This window comes from Nothobranchius furzeri, chromosome 5 (assembly GCF_043380555.1).
Source record: "Nothobranchius furzeri strain GRZ-AD chromosome 5, NfurGRZ-RIMD1, whole genome shotgun sequence".
Classification (NCBI taxonomy): domain Eukaryota; kingdom Metazoa; phylum Chordata; class Actinopteri; order Cyprinodontiformes; family Nothobranchiidae; genus Nothobranchius; species Nothobranchius furzeri.
Window position 1 is genome coordinate 32,471,612 of NC_091745.1, and position 22,966 is coordinate 32,494,577.

General features: G+C 44.8%; 1 protein-coding gene and 1 long non-coding RNA gene across 7 annotated transcripts in view; one reads left to right on the forward strand and one right to left on the reverse strand.

Moving 5' to 3' along the window:
• LOC139070014 (uncharacterized) overlaps positions 1 to 22,966 on the forward strand; it is a 162,856-nt gene that overhangs the window by 78,228 nt on the left and 61,662 nt on the right. The window lies entirely within an intron of this gene.
• Positions 1 to 22,966, reverse strand: part of setd2 (SET domain containing 2, histone lysine methyltransferase) — a 111,781-nt gene that overhangs the window by 40,110 nt on the left and 48,705 nt on the right. For 5 of the 6 annotated variants that reach the window (XM_070551558.1, XM_070551559.1, XM_070551560.1 and 2 more), the window contains 3 exons: positions 19,508 to 19,529; positions 6,429 to 10,309; positions 6,216 to 6,347 (listed from right to left, as the gene is read on the reverse strand). In XM_070551558.1, the coding sequence (XP_070407659.1) occupies positions 6,216 to 6,347; positions 6,429 to 10,309; positions 19,508 to 19,529 (4,035 nt within the window). The remainder of the gene's footprint in view (positions 1 to 6,215; positions 6,348 to 6,428; positions 10,310 to 19,507; positions 19,530 to 22,966) is intronic. The other variant, XM_054735459.2, reaches the window with a different exon arrangement.

The window sequence follows — 22,966 nt, forward strand, 5'->3', positions numbered from 1 at the left end:
TCTAGCACTAAAAAATCCTGAGAGATCTATGTCACATTGTTACTGGCTGTTTGTTTAGCATCCAGGAAACAGCACAGAAGGTCTCGACTAGTAGAAGCTAACTGTTAACATTAGCAACTCCATCACACAGCAGAACTCCTCCAGGCTTGTGTTATTTGTGGAGGTAAAACAGCAACATTGCAAATCAGTAGTAGTGGCTTTTTCTAAGTTTCAGGAACAATAGATATTTCAGGGGTACAAAACTTTTATAGAATGTAATCACACGTTTTGTCAATAATTTATAGAATGTGTGTGTGATAGATATGTTAATACAAATGTGAAATCAATTCATGTAAAATAATCATGGTAATTGAGAAACTGTGATTATTTGTCAGACTATCATCGTGTCACCAAAATTTATGATCATTGCAACCCTAGCTGCAGCCGCGATTTAATCAGAAGGAAAACTGAAAGATAATGTAGCTGCTGTCAGAAGCAATCTAACAGATTTAAAATGTTAAAACTGTCAGACTAAATTGTTGAAAAAATAACAATTCTTATCTTTACGTGTTGAGATTTTTTATTATTATATTTATTTATGATCTGCATCGGCACCCAGTTGGCAGAACCTGGTGTCATTCACCACAGAGACGAGCTTATCTAGCACGATTACTTTTTTTTTTTTTACAGGTTATTTACTTAGCCTCCTGACTGTCACGCTCACACAGACGAGTGTTGGTGAGCGGCAGCCTTCGAGTGTTCATTCTTCGTGTGTGTGTTTATTTCCGCTGTGAGACAAACTCACCTCACACCACCCAGGGTTTGTTCTTTAAAACTTGTATTAAATCCACCATGTTGACGCATTTTAACGAGCGTCCTCTGTGCCGTATTTTCTGCTGCAGGAATTTCAGTTTACATCACGGAGTAAAACTTCGGCAGACGCATTTGTTGACATTTTTGCCACTGCGCGCCTGCGCAGTGTGAGGGAAGGGAGGGGGATGCGATGCTGCTCTCAGGTTCTCTGTGGGTTACAGAATAGGACCGACAGGCAGCTGATGTAATCAGCTTTGAAAGACGATCAGAAATTGCAGATCACATCCTTTTCATGGAGATCAGCCGCGGATGTTAAGAGCTAAATTGTCTGACGTTTTATGCCTCTGGTAGGGCCACCCATGGCAAACAGGTCCTAGGTGAGGGATCAGACAAAGTGCAGCCCAAAGACTCCTTATGAAGAACAATAAAAATGGAAACGGCGTTCCCTCGCCCAGACTCGGGTCACCGGGGGTCCCCGCTGGAGCCAGGCCTAGAGTTGGGGCACATTGGCGAGCGCCTGGTGGCCGGGTTTTTACCCATGGAGCCTGGCCGTGCACAGCCCATAGAGGAGACGTGGGTCCCCCTTTCCATGAGCTCACCACTTGTAGGAGGGGTCAAAGGGGTCAGATGCATTGTGTGTCAGGTGGTAGCCAAAGGCAGGGACCTTGGCGGTCTGATCCTTGTACAGTTGACGATTGACTACATTTTAATTAAGATGACCAGTAAGACATGATAATTCCATATAAATATGAAATATCAATCTGACTGATCTTTCAATGTTTAACCAGAAGGTTATAGTTATTTTACTTACTCGGGGACCATTAACACACTTTGTATTAATTCAGACAAAGTCAAGTATATAGTATACAAAACTGAATTTATTTATTTTCCCTAAACTAATGATTATACATGACAAGATATGAATGAAATGGATATGAAGTGGATTAATGTGATGGATGAGATGTTGTCATAGAAGCTAGATGTCTTAGCAAAACCTTTCTCAAGTATCTGACAGAATTTGTGAAGTCTGGGTTGTAAAAGCATTTGGCTGTATGTTTGTTAAACTACAGATTTGTTGATAAAAACCATCCAACGCCAGTGTGCAGCCTACAATACCCTTTTGCATGTGTTGCTCCCGGCGGTCCGGAGGAAGGCAGCCTGAATGGTAAGTCACCGGACGTAGAGACCACAAGACTCAAAGATTAGAAGCTTCCTTTCAGAGTTCAGCTTCACCGGCCATGAGATGCAACCAGGGTCTGCAGGTTAGAGGTCTGAGGCGTGTAGTAACTTTTAAAAGAGCTGTTGTGTCTGTCATCACTCGCAGCGTCGCAGAGACTTTTGACTTGAGGTCAAAGGAGGAGATGGTTTCAAAATGCTTTTCCCCGATTTTGCCAAATTGGGAGTCAGCTGGAAACTGAATTAATCGGAAAGTAATTCCTGTTTTATTAAAATCACATTGCTTAAAAATTTGACAAATCAGAATTGAACACGTTTGAGGCCTTCCTTCAGATACAAAGATGGTTAACCTTTTGTGTGAATGAGTTGTTTTAAAACACTTATGTGAAGTGAATGTTAACATTAATAATTATCTTATTATAATGTGTGAGTATAGATATTGATTAAAGCAGAGATTTTTCAAACATTTGATTTAAACACGTTCATTTAACAAGTTTGATTATTTCAACTTGTCAGTTGTAAGGTCACGTAGGAACTTTGAGGTGAGGAATGCAGGAGTCTTGCATAAGACCTTGGGTGAGAATGTTGAGGCTTCTTGTTCGGTAACAAGAACTGGCAGAACTTTCTGGATTTGGAGGCCAGGCAGATGGTGGGTTTATGTCTGCAAATGAAAGGTTACTTTCTGGTTAATTTGTTGGTGAAAATTTGACCATTTGGTACGTTACATCATCAGCTACAAAAGCTAGCTGTTGGTACGTTGAATGTCACCTCTCTGATGGGGAAGGGGAGGTGACATTCCATCAACCCACCACAGAGTTTGTGGGTGAGGTCGAGAAGTTCAATTAAATTTAATTCAATTCAAAAATACTTTATTAATCCCAGAGGGAAAGTGATTGCTGTAGTAGCTCAGAATAATAATAATAATCAAGTCATCAAAGAGTTGTTGTATATTACAGTGGCTGTTGGCAGGAAGGATCTCCAGTCAGTGTTGCAGCCAAACTGAAGAAGCCTCTGACTGAAGGCACTCTTCCGTTGTCGGACAGTCTTGTGAAGAGAATGCTCAGGGTTGTCCATCATTTTTTTGATTCTCTGGAGAATCCTTCTTTGCATCATCTCCTCCAGTGGTTCCACAGTCGTCCCCAGAACAGAACCAGCCTTTTTTATTAGGCTGTTGAGCCTTTTCAGGTCCCTGCTTCTGATGCTGCTACCCCAACAGACGATGGCTGAAGAGATTACACTCTCGACAACAGACTTGTAGAAGATCTGCAGCATCTTGCTACAGACATTGAAGGACCTAAGCGTCCTCAAGAAGTGCAGTCTGCTGTGTCCCTTCTTGTAAACAGCTTCGCTGTTCTTTCTCCAGTCTGTTGTCCAGGTGAACTCCAAGGTATTTGTATTCCTCAACCACCTCCACTTCTTCTCCCATGATGGAAACAGTGTTTGACTCCACCCTGTTTCTTCTGAAGTCTAAAATCATCTCCTTTGTTTTGTTGTTTTGTTCTGGCTAGATATAGTTGGACTCACCTCAACGCATGGCTCTGGCTCTGGAAACCGTTTCCTCAAGAGGGGTTGGACTTTCTACCACTCTGGAGTTGCACCGTCTGAGGGGTGCCAAGCAGGGGTGGGCATACTTGTTCCCCCAATCTCGGTGCCTGTACGTTGGGGTTTACCTCAGTGAACGAGAGGGTAACCTCCCTCCAACCTCGTGTGGGGGACGGGTCCTGACTGTGGTTAGTGCTTATGCCCAAACTGCAGTTCGATGATTGACTTTGTTGTCGATTCAACGATCTGTGGCCGCATGTCTTGGACACTCGGGTGAAGAGAGGGGCAGAGCTGTCAACTGACCACTATCTGGTGATAAGTTGGCTTCAATGGTAGGGGAGGAAGCCGATCAGACCTGGCAGGCCTAAACTTATAGTGGTTGGGGATGCCGTCAAGCTGAAGAAAGAGTCTTATTAGGTCTTTTTGGCCTGTGGGACTCCAGGGCAGCTGATAGGTGCCAGCAGTCCAAGCAGAATGCGGCTTGGCTGGTCGCGGAGGCAAAAACCCGTGGGAGTTCAGTGAGACCACGGAGCAAGACATCTATATGGCTTCGAGGAGATTCTGGTCCACCATCCGGCATCTCAGGAGGAGAACGCAGTGCAACTTCTATCTCTTCTACTGGTGTAAATAATAATTATTTTCAGTAAATAAATGACTTTATGCATGTATATAGTCATTTTAGAACAGATTTAGTCATAATTCACATCGAGTCACCGTTTTATTTTTTTTACTCGTTTGATCACCCGTAGTTAGTTGATTTTTTTCAGCAACTTTTTTCATAGAGGTATTTTATTATTTTGTATGTTAGATTTGTTTTTGTAACTAATGAAAGAAATCAGGAAATCTTCTAGAAAGAGTAAACTTCCCTCAAGATTTGTTGAAGAGCAAGATGTGCACTACATAATTTTTCCGTCACAAATGTAGTAAGTATGTCTGCACAAAACTTTTTCCAAGCAACACGCTTTCCAGTTGCTGTTGTCTAGAATTGGCTCCGGGTCAGGGATGAGGTCCTTCTCCAAGTGGACTAGTTTAAGTATCTTGGGGTCTTGTTCACAAGTGAGGGAAAACTGGCATGCGAGATCAATTGGATAGGATTGGTGCTGCATCTGCAGTGATGCGGGCGTTGTACAGGTCTGTTTTGGTTAAGAGAGAGCTGAGCCAGAAGGCAAAGCTCTCAATTTACTGGTTGATCTACATTCCTACCCTCACCTATGGTCATGAGCTTTGGGTAGTGACCGAAAGACGAGATCGCAGATACAAGCGGTCGAAATTAGTTTTCTCCGCAGGGTGGCTGGGCTCTCCCTTAGAGATAGGGTAAGAAGCTAGGTCATCCGGGAGGGGCTCGGAGTAGATCCACTGCTCCTCCACATAGAGAGCAGCCAGTTGAGGTGGCTCGGGTATCTGATTAGGATGCCTTCCTGGTGAGGTTTTCCAGGCACGTCCAACCGGGAGGAGGCCTAAAGGAAGACCCAGGACATGTTGGAGGGACTATGTCTCTCACCTGGCCAGGGAACACCTTGGGATTCCCCCGGAAGAGTTGGCCCAAGTGGCTGGGGAGGGGGAAGTCTGGGCCTCTTGACTTAGGCTGCTGCCAGATAAGTGGGTGGATGTTCCACTTAGATAGGTGGGTGGGTGGGATGCTGGTGGGAGGGATGGATGGATGGATGGATGGAGGGATGGATGGATGGGAAAAATTATCTCGATAAAAGTCAGAAATTTCGATTAAGATACATTTTGATTTATTGCCCAGTCCTGTGAGCTTGTCAATCTTATTAGGCAGAGAACGGACATTTCCCATCATTCGGGATGACGAAGGGTGAATATGGTTTATAGCTCCTTTTCCTTTCATGGAGCTTAGGTCCTGCTCTTTGTTCGGATCTACAGTGGAGAAGAGTGCCAGTGTCTGCAGCTCCAACAGCTGATCTCTGGTGTAAACAACAGATTAACGGACATAGCCGAAGGAATTTCCCAGTGTGTTCCACACATGTTAAAAAAAACAGTAAAAAAAATTTCACACAAACAACACAAAAGTAATCCTGTGGATTATGCGGTTGAGGGAAAATATACCCAAGTTAAGGGCATTAAAAACACTCAACACAAGACAAGAATAAAAAAGGGAGTAAAGAAGCAAGAGCTGCTGTACCTGGCTGTCGCTTGTGCAGTATTTAGCTGTTACCATTCACTTACATTGTTTATTCTGAACTAAAGCAAACAAAATACTCCCAGATTAAGAGAATGGTTGAGCTGGTTATAAAATGCTTATCTAACTTCAGGAAAAATGGCAAAAAAAACTACATTTTACTTAGAATTGGAATTTCCCTTCAAACACTGGATTTTTTTTCCAAACTGAACAACATTCTCATAAATAATAAACCTCACAAGGGGTTTATATTGGAAATAATCTGGCTATGTTAAATCACAAAACAGGGTAAATGATAAGATACACTGTGATACTAAAAGCTACACAATATTTAAATTTTTTAGAATTGAATTTAATAGGAACATTCGGGCTAGATGCTTCCAAGACACAGCTAGCATTGTTCCACCACAATGAAGGCAGTAAAAACTGCTGCCACCTAGCTGTCAAAGGAGTCTGAAGTACACACAAATAAGTCAGTAAATGTTTGCATGTAAAATCACAATAAAATAAAATTGTTGCTTTTATATTTCAAATATCAATATTTTCTTACATTTCTAAAACTCACCATTCAATCATCAGGAGTCGATTCAAACAGTCTTCCCCACAAGCAAACATTCCTTTTGCGCGATCTTCTCTTGACAACACTGGACACTCACACTGCATCCTTTTGATGTCTCGATGAGATTTGCTCTTCTTTCTGCAATTTTGAATAAAACCTTTCAGAACTAAAGCTCATTTGTTTTAGTTAGTGTAAATTCTAGCTGAATGACTGACTTACCTTTCAGTTAGGTAGAGGTTCTCCTCAATCAAGTCAAAGTAGGGGGGCATTGTTTTAGTTTTGGACAATTCTTTCCATTTGTTTGTATCTTGAAAGTCCTGCAGAGACAGTGACGGCCGAAGACCATCAGCTTTAACCACTGTTTCCTTAGAAACAGCAGCATCTGCATGACGCTCCCTTTTGCCCAAAGGCCCAGCTTCTGCCTCATTGTCGGAGTCTGACTCGATTTCTGGACGTCTTTTCTTGGGAGGTCCTCTGCCTCTGTGGGGTCTCAAATTGCTTTCTTGAAGGGGGTCAGATACAGCAGGGCCCCTGCTGTTGCTGCTAATTTCATGAGCTTGTACAAAGCTCAATGATCCTGTAGGATGAAGCTCACAGCATTCAGCAGCTCTTTTATTAAGATTCAACGATGATTCATTTTTGCTGTAGTCCTCATAGTCATTAGTAAGTGAATCAGGGTGGATTTCAGTAAAAGGTTCCCGATCGTGTGGATGGAGGTAAGATTTTGTGCCACTTTGCTCTCTGGAAACAGCTCCTGTCAGGTTCGTGTTTGTTACCTGCAGCTCGTGGCTGCTGTCAGGCTGCTGGCACGTACTTGAAGGCTGTTCTGATTGAAAAAAAACCTGGACCTGGCTGAAATCATTCTTGTCATTTATACCATCAAACCCAGGAAAATGCTCATGTTGGTAATGCAAGTGTGCCTGGTTATTACCAACCTCATGCAGCCTGAGTCTATCCTCATACTGTCTGGAATTATCAGGCGAGTGGGTTGAATCGGTTTCACTGACATGACTGACCACAAAGAGCTGGGCACTTCTGGAGCCAGAGCCTTCTGAGTGACTGGTGCTGTCGATCATATTGCTTTGGGACTGACACAACGCACTGCTGTTTGGAGACGCACATACACCACTCCTGGATGTTGGTTGTGTTTTCTGTGAGCTAACCTGGTGAGTGTTGGGCTGGTTGGAAATGATAACTGGAGAGTGTGTAGACTCGTCCCTGAGATCTGATGCTTCTATCAGAAAAGAATGCTTTGGTATCGCCACCACAGAGTGAAACAGTTTTAAAGCCTTTTCGCAATCTGAATCATACGCAGAGTTGTCACTGTCATCACTGAGTAGCGCTGACCCATCCTGGGTGGCTGGTGTTATTTTACTCTTTCTGTTGCTGTGGGTGCTCTCTCTGTGTTTGTTTTCATCAGATCTGATATGGGTTTGCATCTCTGCAGCCAAGGTATTGTGTGAAAATTTTTCGTTTATTTGGAGAGGCTCATCTGAGTTTGATTGCTGAGAAGCAGGAAGTTCTGAGTAAATGTGGGTGCTTGCTTGTGAACGTTTACTTTGGTCTTCGTTTGTACAGATAAAGGACATGCGGTGTGAGCAGCCTTTCTGCTCAGAGGTCTCCATCTCATTTATTAGTCTGGAATGTGTCGCGTCTCCTGAATGAACAATTTCTTCACTGTAAGACTCTTGTTTGTTGTTGTTTTTAGGGAACTCTATTTTCCTAATGGATACCACCTTTTTCACTGCAGGCTTCATTTCTGCACAAGCAGATCTGTTTGAACCGTCACCATCACATATTTTTTGTCCAACAATATCCCACCGGGACTTTCTGGTGGTAGAGATGCTCTTTTTATAATCATCCACAGACAACTGATTCTCAGTTTCAAGACATGGCAACTCAGATGGGAATGGCACAGTTGTGTCAGACTGACTCATAGCAGTTATATTTGACTCTTCTGGTTTAGTGAGTTGGTGAACCTCCTGTGTGATGGGTAAATCTAAAAAATCCAGAGAAGGTTTGGGTGATTCTAAACAGGCTACATCTTTCTTGTCTTCGACACCTATTGACTTTTCATCACTTTTGTTAGAATTCAGAATGCCAGCATTTAAATAAACGTTCGGTTGATTATTTGAGACTAAATCAGACACCACATTGTGCAGATTTTCAGGACTGCTTCCATGCTTTAGACTATCACTTGATGTATGTTTATTTTCCAATTCAAGCCTTGGCCTTGCTTCACTTAAAAATCCTTGTAAACGTTTGTCAGTGGATAAGACCATCTCCTTAACATCACTGGGTTCATTCTCACCTTCACGTAATTCCGACTTTTCTTGTTCATCTTCAGAACACAATTCTGTGCCAAGTGCACCCAGTGGTGATTTCTCAGCACTGCGAGCCAAGTCAATAGATTGTGTAACATGTCTAGGAGATCTCACAGATGTTTTATGGGAGGTTGGCTTCTTTGAATTTGACCAACTGCTATTCCCCCGAGAGTCTCCACATTTCTTTAAAGAGTTTGCACATTTGTCAGATGCATGCAATTTTGCTTTATGATCTCCCTCCGAGTCACTGGAAGTGCATTTTTGGTGCTTGTTGTGTGTTTGAGAGTGGGAATGATTACTGGAAGCAGAAGAAATGATGCTGGTCTCGGATTTATGATGTCCACTAGATTTGCGGTTACTAGAGTCCAACTCAGGAAAGCACTTGTGTTGGGAATCTGAGTCTGAATAATGCTTTGAAGTCCTCTCAAACGTTGATGAATGCATTTTCTTGTTTAACTCAGAGGAGTGAGAAGAATCTTCAGACTTCATAGATTTCTCTGATTTTGAGTGGGAAGATGATTGTGACACTTTATGGGAGCTTGAGTAGTTGGACGACCGGTTGCACACATTTGTCCTTGTCCGCAATCTCCGGTGGTCTTCTTCAGAGTCAGAACTATACCAAGTTCTGTCAGTGCGGGAACGAGAACGTCTCCTCTTTCTGGAAGGAGAACCCTTGTGCAATCGCCGATCAAACTCATGATAATATGATCTTTCAGAGCGAGATCCTCTGTCACATCTGGATCTCTCTGATCTGGAGTGAGATGAACTTGTTCGAGACCCCCTGGATCTAGATCGTGATCTAGACCTGGACCTATGGCGATCCCTGTCTGTTCGAGACGAGCGTGAGGACATGTTTCTAGAATCTCGCTCCGATTTGGAATAACTAGAAGACCTTTCATGATTCTCCGAACGCTTAGAGGACTTCTTTTCTCTTTCCCCAACATGTGAATTAGAGGAGGAGCTTTTCTCTTTGATTCTATCAGTGTTTGTTCTGTTTTTTGAATCATCAGACTTGTGACTGGAAGACGTGTGGGCTAAATCTACATAGGATTCTGAGCAAAGAGGAACACTACTGGACTGTGACCTGGTTTTCCTTTTGTTCACGTTATTTTCGAGATTAGTACTTCTGGAACTATCACCATCCTTTCCAGAGGAAATGGAGGACTTCTTTAGGCTGGGGACTTCCTTTATCTCAGAAATTTGAATATGAGCCCTTTCACTGGGGCTGATAACATTTTGTGGTTCGAGCCCTGGGAATTCAATGTAAATCTTAGCTGTTGATTTAGGCAAAATGTTCAGTTCAGAGGCATGAAGCTGTTCAGAGGTGTGAGGCTCTTCTGATCCAGAAGGTGCTGGTTTCTCCTCAGTCACAGACACACAAAGAATTTGCTTCTTAAAATGCATATTTGCTAAACTTTTTTTGAGTCTAGTTGAAGAAGAGATTGATGATTGAGAGTGTGTCTCTGGGTTAGTCTCTGACACCAAGTGTGTCTGCTTTTGCTTTATTCTCCCCATATTTTTCCCCTCTTTATCTGACGATAACTGTGACGAAGGAGAGTGAAGTTCAGTAACAGCTGTTTCAGGACTAGTGTGGATGAAGAACGAACTCTGAAGAGGCTTCTTTGTCTGCGAGAAGGTGAAGGACACTTTCTGACGGCTCTGATCTTCAAGGTTGACCCTCATTTTGGTCCCCTTTGTTAAGAGATGATTGGATAAAATAACTCTGGGTGACAAGCTCTTTATCAGAGCTGACTTGGACAATCCTTCCACTGTTACCTACATCAAAAAAGAAAAAACATGTTATCTCACTATGATTTTCCCAAACACACAGCATACCAAACTTTGTAGCATAGTAGGGATGTTCCGATCACGTTTTTTTGCACCCCAATCCGATTCAGTCATTTGATTTTAAGAATCCGATACTTTAGAAATGCATTTAAAAAAAGTAGAGTGACTGAGTTGTCCTTCAAGTTATTTTTAATCATTCATGCATTTCTTTCTTTCTGTATTGTTGTAATTTCTTTTGTTTATTTGCAATAAAACATCACTTGTCATTTACAATTTAAATGAATAAGAAACGTGTTAATATTGTTAATATTAAAGTGACGGTGTTTATTTTTTCTGGCAATAGAGGGCAGAAGATACAAAAATCGTTGCAAGCAAGTAGTATTTTTTAAATTAGAGTGAGACCTCCAGCCTGGCCTGCCAGACTCGTCCTCGGTTTAATTATGCACAGAGAAAGAGTCTGGTAACTCACAGACAGAGAGGTATTTGAGGGGCGGGACTACGCAGCTCAAAAATAACCAAACAGAAAAAAGATGGAAATGCCGACTGTACCGTGCTACGCTGTAGTTTTTTTTAGCAGTAATAAAAAAAAAAGGCATCCAGCAACAGTGCAAACATCTTTTATTTTTTTTAAATAAAGGCTTTTAGCACTTCAACTTGTGGTATGTTTTTTTTTTTTACTTTTTATTTATACACTTTTACATTAGAAACGCATTCCCCATCGTACTCAGCATTCATAATATTTTTAGTGTTAAGTTCTTCCCGAGTTCTTTCGTCTTCATAATGAGTTCTTTTCATTTTCCCTTGGTGGTTTTCTAGTGATCTTCCTTTGATTGTATTCTTCCACGTTTATTCATTTCACTCTTTGTCTTTTTCTTCTCAAATTTCTATTCTTTCCCCGGCTAAACCCTCTGTCTTTCTATTTCTATCTTCTTGACTTTCTTACCCTTATTCAACTTTTCCTTTTGAGTACTTATAATGCGAAAAAGAATTATATAAATAATAAAACAAAATGGAACGTCACCTCGCTGGCGGGGAAGGAGCCGGAGCTTGTGGCAGAGGTTGAGCGGTACCGGCTAGATATAGTCGGACTCACCTCGACACATTGCATTGGCTCTGGAACCCGAGACCTGGAGAGGGGTTGGACACTCTACTTTGCTGGAGTTGCTCCGGGTGAGAGGCGGAGGGCTGGGGTTGGCTTTTTGTTAGCCCCGAGACTCTCTGCCTGTGTGTTGGGGTTTACCCCGGGGGACAAGAGGGTAGCTTCCTTGCGCCTTCGGGTCGGGGAACGGGTCCTGACTGTTGTTTGTGCGTATGGGCCAAATATCAGTTCAGAGTACCCACCCTTTTTGGAGTCCCTGGGACGAGTGCTAGATAGTGCTCCATCAGGGGACTCCATTGTCCTGCTGGGGGACTTCAATGCTCACGTGGGCAATGACAGCTTGACCTGGAGGGGTGTGATTGGGAGGAACGGCCCACCTGATCAGAACTCGAGCGGTGTTTTGTTATTGGACTTCTGTGCAAGCCGCAGTTTGGCCATAACGAACACCATGTTCGAACATAAGGATGCCCACCGGTACACTTGGTACCAGGGCAGCCTAGGTCACAGGTCGATGATAGATTTTGTAGTCGTATCATCTGACCTGCGACCGTATGTTTTGGACACCCGAGTGAAGAGAGGGGCGGAGCTGTCAACTGATCACCACCTGGTGGTGAGTTGGATCAGATGGCAAGGGAACATGCCGCGTAGACCTGGCAGACCCAAACGCATAGTGAGGGTCTGCTGGGAACGCCTGGCAGAAGAACCTGTCAAGACGGTCTTCAACTCCCACCTCCGGCAGAGCTTTGACCACGTCCCGAGAGCAGTGGGGGACATTGAGTCCGAGTGGGCCTTGTTCCACTCTGCGATTGTCGAGGCGGCTGTTGCTAGCTGTGGTCGTAAGGTGGCCGGTGCCAGTCGTGGTGGCAACCCCCGTACCCGCTGGTCGACACCAGAGGTTCGGGGAGCCGTCAGGCTGAAGAAGGAGGCCTACAGGGCGTGGCTGGTCTGTGGGTCTCCGGAGGCAGCAGACAGGTACCGGATAGCCAAGCGGGGTGCAGCAGTGGCAGTTGCCGAGGCAAAATCTCGGGCGTGGGAGGAGTTTGGTGAGGCCATGGAGAAAGACTATCGATCGGCTCCAAAGAGGTTCTGGCAAACTGTCCGGCGCCTCAGGAGAGGAAGGCAGCAACTCGCTCACACTGTTTACAGTGGGGATGGGGAGCTGCTGACGTCAACTGAGGCTATAGTCGGACGGTGGAAGGAATACTTTGAGGAGCTCCTCAATCCCACCAATGCGCATTCCGAGGAGGAACCAGAGCTGGGAGGCCTGGGGATGGACTGTCCGATCTCGGGGGCAGAAGTTGCTGAGGTAGTCAAACAACTACACAGCGGCGGAGCCCCGGGGGCGGATGAGGTTCGTCCTGGGTATCTCAAGGCTATGGATGTTGTAGGGCTGTCATGGTTGACACGTCTCTACAACATTGCGTGGTCATCGGGGGCAGTTCCTAGGGAGTGGCAGACCGGGGTGGTGGTCCCCATCTTTAAGAAGGGTGACCTGAGGGTGTGTTCCAACTATAGGGGGATCACACTCCTCAGCCTCCCTGGAAAGGTCTACTCCAAGGTACTGGAGAGGAGGGTCCGATCGATAGTTGAATCTCAGATAGAGGAGGAGCAATGTGGTTTTCGTCCTGGCCGTGGAACTGTGGACCAGCTCTATACCCTTGCAAGGGTGATGGAGGGGGCATGGGAGTTTGCCCAACCAATCCACATGTGCTTTGTGGATTTGGAGAAGGCTTATGACCGTGTCCCCAGGGGCACCCTGTGGGGGACGCTCCAGGAGTATGGGGTGGGTGGCTTTCTGTTAAGGGCCATTCAGTCCCTTTACCAGAGGAGCGTGAGTTTGGTCCGCATAGCCGGTAGTAAGTCCTACCTGTTCCCAGTGAGGGTTGGACTCCGCCAGGGCTGCCCTTTGTCACCGGTTCTGTTCATCACATTTATGGACAGAATTTCTAGACGCAGCCGTGGTGTGGAGTGTGTCGAGTTTGGTGGCAGGAGAATCTCGTCTCTGCTTTTTGCGGATGATGTGGTCCTCCTAGCTTCATCCAGCTCTGACCTTCAGCTCTTGCTGGGTAGGTTCGCGGCCGAATGTGAAGCGGCTGGGATGAGGATCAGCACCTCCAAATCTGAGACCATGGTTCTCGACCGGAAAAGGGTGGCTTGCCACCTCCGGGTCGGGGGAGAGGTCCTACCTCAAGTGGAGGAGTTTAAGTATCTCGGGGTCTTGTTCACGAGTGAGGGTAGGAGGGATCGGGAGATCGACAGGCGGATTGGTTCGGCGTCTGCAGTGATGCGGACGCTGAGCCGATCTGTCGTGGGGAAGAGGGAGCTGAGCCAGAAAGCCAGGCTCTCGATTTACCGGTCGATCTACGTCCCAATCCTCACCTATGGTCATGAGCTTTGGGTAATGACCGAAAGAACGAGATCGCGGATACAAGCGGCCGAAATGAGTTTCCTCCGTAGGGTGGCCGGGCTCAGCCTTAGAGATAGGGTGAGGAGCTCGGACATTCGGGAGGGACTCGGAGTAGAACCGCTGCTCCTCCGGATCGAAAGGAGCCAGTTGAGGTGGTTTGGGCATCTGGTCAGGATGCCTCCTGGACGCCTCCCTGGGGAGGTGTTTCGGGCATGTCCTGCCGGCAGAAGGCCCCCGGGTCGACCCAGGACACGTTGGAGAAGTTACATCTCCAATCTGGTCCGGGAACGCCTTGGGGTCCTGCCGGAGGAGCTGGTGGACAAGGCCGGGGAGAGGACGGCCTGGAGCTCCCTAGTTGGGATGCTGCCCCCGCGACCCGGACCCGGATAAGCGGAGGAAGACGAGACGAGACGAGATAAAACAAAATAAAATAAATAAAGGCCGGCCCATCTGCAGGTTTCTCCTTGCCATTTATTTTCTCATAACCATATGCTTATTATGTCTCCATTTAGCCCATTGTTTTTGCATTTGTTCCCCTTTCAGTCTTAGTCTGTAGGTCTCCATTTCCTGTATTTCTTCAGCTATTGTCCTCCATCCTTCTATTGTTGGGGTCTCCGGTCTGAGCCATTTCCTAGAGATTGCCTTCTTGGCTGCTATCATAAGTATCCTCATTAGGTATTGATCTCCCTTTGCCATTTCTTCCCGTATGGATCCTAGGTACATTAATTTAAATGTCTGTGGAATATATTATCCTAATATTATTTTGATGTTCTTGTATATTTGGTTCCAAAAAGGTTTTATTTTCTTGCATTCCCAGAATATATGGGTATGGTTGGGGTTTATATTTTGTCACACCCTGTCCTGTCTCCCCTTAGGTTTTAGTCTGTCTCCGTTAATTGCTCCCACCTGCCTCTTGTTTCCCAATCACCCTAGCTCCCGCTCCTCGTGTATTTAAACCCCTTCTGTTCTTTGTTTCATGTCGAGTCATTGTTCCCATGTCCAGTGTGTTCATTATTAAAACCTTTAAATGTCCTACCTGTCTGCCTGTCTTCCTGTCCCGTGTTTGGATCCTCACCTGATCACCGCTCCGCTCACAGAATGACTTGACCCTCTGAAGGATCCAGCGGGGAGATTCTCCCATGGAAGTATCTGTTCCAGTTCCTCTTCGCCGACTATCGGCCGGCTTCTCCTTCTCCAGCTCCGCCACAGACGGCGTCCCCAACCTTCTGCCTCTGCGTTCCTCTCCACCCTCCCGGAGGCCGGTGGGAGAGTGGATGGGGAGTCGCTTCCTGATTCCTCCAGTTATGTAGGCACCCGCCTGGCTGTGTGCTCTCCCGGAGTTGGCCCACGGTGTGGGGAGAGATGCCGGGCTCCACCGCAGCCCTGTGTCCCAGGACGGAGCTGCGACCTCGCCACTGCCCCTGCTCGGCGCAGCTGTCTGGACACGTCCCCGGTCAAACCAGCGGTCCCGTCTCCGGCCGAATCGGCGCCTGCAGGTGGAGGAGCTGCGCCCGCAGCCCAGCTGACGGGGCTCGCCAGTCTCCGAGCTGAGTTGGTCCAGATTTGTCAGACCCTTGATCTCAATAAGCTCCAGCTGGACGATCTGCTCGCTGCTCCGGCTGGACGCAGCAGCTTGGACCCGCCCCCGGTCGGACCAGCTGTCCCGCCTCCAGTCCGATCGGCTCCTCCGTCATCTGCAGGAGGTGGAGCAACGCCCACAACCCAGCCGACTGAACTTGCCAGTCTCCGGGCTGAGCTGGTCCAGCTTCAACAGATCGCCAGTTCTAATCAGCTCCTATTGGACGCTCTGCGCTCCCTGTCTCCAGCACCACCCGTTCACTCAATGCCTGTTCCAGCGGGGGTCCCGGTGAACGCACCGCATCCGGTCCCGCCTGTCCAGACATCCCTTCCTGCAGCGACTTCACCTCCACTTCAGACGCCAACGGTGCGGGCCCAGAGGCAGAAGGTGCGGGCCCAGAAGCAGACGGTGCGGGCCCAGAAGCAGACGGTTCCCGCCCAGAAGCAGACGGTACCAGCCCAGAAGCAGACGGTACCAGCCCAGAAGCCGGCGGCTCAGAGACCGGCGGTCCAGAAGCTGGAGGACCAGAAGCAGATGGAAGTCGACACCTCTTCCAGTCCAAGGGTCGACGCCTCTTCCAGTCCAAGGGTCGACGCCTCCCCTAGTCCAAGGGTCGACGCCTCCAAGCCAAGGGTCGACGCCTCCAAGCCAAGGGTCGACGCCTCCAGTCCAAGGGCCGACGCCTCCAGTCCAAGGGCCGACGCCTCCAGTCCAAGGGTTGTTGGGTCCAATTTTTCTAAATTTTTTGTCCAAAATTCATTTTTGGTATTTTCCCCTAGTAATGTTTGGATTGGTATTTCTTTTCCTTCTGTCTCTATCATTTTCCAGTAGTTTAAGTTTTGTGGGTCACACCAATCTATGAGTGGTCCAAATTGCGCTGCCTGGTACTACCAATTTATGTTTGGCACAGCCCTCCCTCCTTGTTCTTTTGCTAGATAAATCGGATGGGGTCTCGACACGATTAATCGATTAATCGGATTACATGGGGACATTTTTAAAAACTGCTAAGGAAATCTTATTTCTCTCCTTCCTTCACTTTATTAAACACAACATTATTAGAAAACAGTTCAATAGCAGAAAAACAACATGCCATCACCTAAATTGTCTTATAAGGTGTATAGACAGAGACCCTAAGCTACACCTATCTGTGACCTAAAATGCTTGGTCCAAGTTAAACAGCTTAAGGGCAATTCTCATCTGTTTTGTTTGATCTCATCTGTAGACATTTATTATAACTGGGGATGTCAAACAACTACTTTTTAAACGTAATTAAACATAGGCTGTGAATTAATCAAAATTAATCACTATTTCCAAAAATGACTGAAAAAATACCAAATAAAACAAAAGTAAATGAATGCCATCCTCCTTGTGATGATGCCCTGGGCAACTGCCATAAAGTCACATCAAGAAATGCTGCTGATCATTCCAATGATCCCAAATAGACTCACATTAGGCCACATGAAAGCAACTGAACCCAAAAATATATTAACCAGTATATAACTGCACTCTCACACAACACGCCTGCAGCAAGAGTTAGGACTCCTCCCTCCCTTTTAAAAGCGTTTTCACTTCTCAGGACATTGTGGTGCTAGTAGTCTGGCCCCGGCGTGATCAACCAGTTTCTGCGGGAATGTGACGGCGGAACCGGTTCGCAGCAGCACGAGTCCCCCCCTCCCCCGTTTATCTAATAGCGTCGCGCTTACGATTTTATAGACTGTTTTAACAAGCTTAGGGCATGTCTAGCCTGTGTAATAATCCGGGGCTTGGGTGAATCACTTTTGAAAAGTTTTTAACTTACCCGGACACAGAGCTCTCTCCTTCCTGGCTGATGATTCACATCATCACCGTAGTACTCCCGTGCCACGCTAAGTCTGACCTACAAACGTTGCAGGTAATGAATTTCTTCGCCTTATTTAACTGAAAATGCTCCCAAACTTTAGAAGTTTTTACTTTTTGGGTCTTGCTGCTTCTGCCGGCTAGTCCCTCGCGGTGATCTGACTTGCTTCCGGTCTGTGCGCAACGGAGGCCGGAGGCCGGGGGGGCGGGTCTGAAGAGTTGCGCAACACAACGAATCGATGACGCAATTCGTTGCCAACGCTTTTAGTAATCGATTTTCATCGAATTTATCGATTCGTTGTTGCAGTCCTAGTTCTGTGAATTAGATATTAAAATTGCCACCCCTCTTTTCCGGTTGTTAGGACATGTATTATAGTATGTTTTTTAAAACCCAAGTTTTTTTTTAAGTTTTTTGTGTTCTTTCCGTGATACATCTATGGGTTTCTTGCAGAAAACTAATTTGTATTTTTTTCTTTTTTGATTTTATTTATTAATGTTGCTCTTTTCATTGGATTTCCCAGCCCATTTACATTTAATGATGTTATTTTAATTTCTTGGTTTTTATCGTGCGTCATTTTTATTATTTTTCTTTTCTCTTGATTTTCCCTTTCTCTTGATACATTCTCCCCTTTGTCCTTGCAGATGGCCTTCCTGGTCCTGAGATAAAGAAAATAAAGATAAAATTTCTGTTGTAATCTCCTCTTTATTTGCCTGGAGTTCGGTCTTCATTTCAGCATTTAGCGTTCGTATCTGGAGGCTAATGCTATCCAAACTAGCTTCTCGTGTTAGCTCCCCGGTAGCCTCCATGATGAGCATCTGCTTCGTATCCTTACTTGTGTTTTCTTGCTGCTTTTTGTTTTTCCCTTTAGTCATTGTTCCTTCGCTCATTGTTGCTTCTCCTTCTTTTCCTTATTTTTTCTTTACAGTTCAGGCGTTTTCTAGTTCGTTTTTCTGTTGGTTATACGGAGCTCCTTTCACTCGTGTCTACTTCACTTGCTCGCCATACCGGAAGTCCTTCAACTTGTGGTTTTGAAGACATTTAAGTCCTTTAGAACAGAGGAAAGAGTCGCAGCGAACTCTGCCGCTGTCTTCATTGTTTATGAGAATCTGAGCATTGCTGTGTATGACGTCTGCGGTGCTGTAGTTTTTTTTTGCTGTAGTCAAAAATGGCATCTGGCAACAGCGCAAACATCTTTCTTTAGAAGAAAGACTTTTAGCGCTTCTAATTGTTGTGGTTTTAAAGACGTGTCCATGTCATTTAGAACAAAGGAAAGAGACGCATCAAACTCCGCTTCAGTCGCCATGTTTATGACAAACTCAGCGTTACGGTGTGTGACATATGCATTCATCACGTTACACCACTCAGCGCTGATTGGCTTGGTTAGAATTCTCAGGGGATGGGGTTGTTTGAATAGGAGAGTTCCCAGATCCTTTGTCTGTGCAGAATTAAACAGAGGAGAAGTCTGCTATGACACCTCACCAATGGATGCCCATCATGGTCAAAAACCCTGGGAAGTTAAAACTTTAGTAAAATAACAAGCACATCAGACTCCCTTTCATCACTGGCAACAAGTGAAGAGGTAAATGAGTAAAGCGACAACATTTAAGAATGATGAAAGTTTTGTAACCGTTTGTTACAAATCAGTAAACGCATTTTGTACTCATGGGTACGGATAAAGCATTTTTGACGAATACGAGCATGACACGAGTAAACCTCGTAAATATCTGTAATCGTGCTGAAGGAAAATCCTCATTGGGTAACTGACTGTCTTCACGCTCTGTGATTGGCCAGTCACATAGAGCACCCGCCCCTCCCTACAAACAAAACTCTCTAGCCGGCCGAGAGCGCAGTCCGTCCGGCTCATCCACACACACACACACACAGACAGTAACGGATCTCGCTGTGATTGCTTCACTGTTGCTCATGTTTCTTCAGTTTTCCCTAGGTTTTCTTCAGCTCGCCTCTTTTTCAGTTGAATATTTAAAGTAACTTTTTACGTAACTTACATGGTGCATTTGACAAGACAGAGCTGACGTGCTGCGTCAGTCACTCACTACCTCCGCTCCGGTCGGGGTTTTAAATTTTTTTTTTTAACTCCCTCTCTCTCTCTCTCTCTCTCTCTCACACACACACACACACACAATTCTTTAAATTGTGGTACCCACGGCGTTGTTGTCTGTGAAACCCATCGATTCCGCTTTCCTGAAAAATCACGTGATCGGAACATCCCTATTTAATAGCATTGATTTAATCAATGAACTCACCGAAGCACCAGTCCCTTCCTGTCTATGTTTAATCAAGAACATCATGGGAAGATAAAAGAGAGAAAAATATCATCAGTTCATGTAACACCATACACACCAATTATTAAAATGAACAAACAAAAGCAGAAAGATTCAACAAATCTAGATGCATGCAGCTAAACAAGTTCCTTGTGCAAATGACAGACCCAAACAATACATCTGTCACTAAATATAAAATAGTTTCACAAGTTATTAAAAATTTTATTATAATATTAGTGTGAGATGGGTTTTAATTCCTGTTTTAAAGCATGTGCTTTGCTCAACAGCTGAAATAATTTTACAAAATTTAAACATAAACTGGTTTAGCTTGGATGAAATGTTTAGCGCTCAGAGGACTTTATGTGGAAACATAACATGCAAACTTTTTACAGGAAGTACAGAGAAAACATTTACCCCTCTCTTTAAACAAAAACATAGACAACCAAGATAATCTGGTATTCTACCTCTTTACAATGGTATAATGGCTATAACCTTGAATGTAAGTTACCCCCAAATCAACTTTTTTGTTGCTAAACTGTATAAATGAGTGTCTGTAGTCTCTTTCATAAAACAAAGCTACCAGTTTACAGTAAACCCGAGGCAGCATCAGGGAGCTGTTAGTCATTTATAAGTGGTCACTGTGCCAGTAATGTGGTGTGATCATGTGCTTTTCACCAAAGATGGTGGTAAAATGGGATATGTGGGCAGTCTCTGTGCTGTAACAGGCTTGGACATATATGGGCCATTCCCATCTGTACCGGGTCAGCCCGGGCCAGGTAGCGTAGTTTGTTTACATATCTGGGTGGTCTGGTATTTTTCCGGGCCAACCAAGTCTCATTCTCAGCCCTCTTCTCGAGGGGGTCTGCTTCAGGCCGACCAGGGCCAACACACCCACTGCTGACAGCAAATTCACACCTTCCATTAGAGCAAGCCTCTGATTGGTGGGTAGAATCAGCCCACATGGGCTTAAGACAGGGATGTGTGGAATCAACCGGGCCAGGCTGGGGCTACCCGGCCCGGGCCGACCCGGTACAGATGGGAATGGCCCAATAGAGGGATGCAAAAGTTTGGGCAGCCTTGTGAATCTTCATGATTTACCTGTATAAATCATTGGTTGTTCCGATAAAAAAAATTCAGTTAAATGTATCATTTAGGAGACACACACAGTGTTAAACAATGTTTACAGGTTTTACAAGAAGTGTGCAATAACTGTTTAAACAAAATTAGGCAGGTGCATAAATTTGGGAACCATAAAAAAGAAATTCTCAATATTTAGTAGGAAGGAGGCTTCCTTTTGCAGCAATAACAGCCTCTAAACACTTCCTATAGCTTCCAATGAGCGTCTGGATTCTGGATGAAGGTATTTTGAAGCATTCTTCTTGACAAAACATCTCTAGTTCGTTCGGGTTTGATGACTTCCGAACATGGACATTTCCCAATAACTCACACCACAGATTTTCAATAATATTCAGGCTGGGGAGTGAGATCGCCATTCTAGAATGTTGTACTTGTTCCTCTGCAGGGATGCCTTAGAAGCATTTTGTTTTTGTATAATGTAGGGCTGCAGCTATCGAATATTTTTGTAATCGAGTACTCTATCGAAATTGAGTACTCTAATAAATTACTCTTTTGCATTTGTAAACCATTATATCAAATAGCATGTTATAAAATATGAAAGACCTCTTGAAATGAGAAAGCAATTGCCAGTTATTCTTCAAGTTTTATTCAAAATTAGTTTTCAAAACTTCAGCACTTCAACTTTACTTCACAGTAAACAAATGCCAGCGGCTGCGGCCCAAACAGAACCAGAACCGCTCACGGCGCATGCGCAAACATGGCTCGCCAGCTGTTTTCCTATTAACACACGTCCGTCCTAATTTCTACACTTTTTTTTCTCACACTAACAAGGATTGTCGAGAAATCATGTTTGCCGTGGTTATGTCAAATTATACTGATCACAAAACATTTGTTTAGCAATCCTGAGGGACAACAGACATCGCTAACAACACAGTAAAAAGTCTGACGTGTTGTAAAAACTGCTATTTTTAGCACATTTTAAGTCCGACGTGTTGTTACCAGACGCACAGTGTGAGCTGACACTGAGTACTACAAATGAAAAAGTCGCACAGTGTCCGCAGAATATATAGCGGACCTCAGAGTCCGCTTGCAGAAGTGACATTTACATGTGGATGTTTCCTGGTCAGGCTGCAGGACTGGTTTTCCGCCTTGGTCCCACACCTTTGATATTTTCTTTTTTCACACTCCACCGGGGTCCACGTTGTCCACCGTGGCTTAAGAGAAAGTTAAGTTAAGTTGCATTCGCTACTCGCGTGTGCATTCAGTGCAGTGTGTCACTTATTTTGGTCCGGGTGAAACATGACCACGGACGATTGCAAAGCCATGAATTAATTAAACATGAATTAAACGAAGCCTCGAGGCAGAGAATTTAACTTAAGGATTTTTTGTACTGGAATTGTTCGAGGTACTCGAGGAATCGTTTCAGCCCTAGTATAATGCTCCCAAACTTTAGAGCTACATTGCCGACTCACCAAGTTTCCTTTCTCCGCTGACGAAGGATGATCTGGATGGCCACTACTACACGTGCCTCGGAGCTAAAGCGGCAGCTGAGCAGAGGCAGGGAGCAACCGTAGAACGTGCCGCAGCAGATGAGATCAAAAAATTGTTCATAAAATAAATGATGCATTGACTGTTATAGAGCAAGTAACGCCTAAATTAACTTTTTTTTTTTTTTTTTTTTTGCTGATAACCTGTATAGATGAGTGTCTAATGGTGCTGTACAAGTGTAACCATTAGTGGCTGTTTAGTGCAATTACCTTTAAATTTAACATTTCAGCCCAAAACCATAATTCTACCTCCATCTTTAGGTTAAAACCTCTGCTCCACATTTATTTAGAATCAGCTGTGGCTGATGGCTAAGCTGAAAAATGTGACGTTGACAGTAAATTACGACTTGGCTGCACTGCACTGGTCTCCAGGTGAGGCAGCCGCACCTCCACCTGGCTCAGCCACTCACCTGCCGATTTGAAACACAATGAAATACGTTTCCATCCATTCCTCGGCCCTCACTTTCAATTAATAGTCGACTATTTTGTTTGTCAGTGTGATGAGTGGACTAATCGTGGCAGCCCTACTTACTTCATATTTAAATATTCTGCCTGAAACAGTCAGTGGTGCCCTCTTTAGGTGAAAACTGTACACTACATTTGAATTTGAATCAACCATCGCTGTTGGTTAAGCTATACCTTATATTATGTTATTAAAACATAATATATTAACATTGTCACTGTGGTATAAAAGGATCCAAGTTTCAGACTAGGCCACTCCTCTGTAGTGAGTTGGAATTTAAATAGCAAGCTGGTGTATATAGCTTGGCAAATTTGCCAATTTGAGCTACCTCAAATAATATACTTCTGCTCTGTT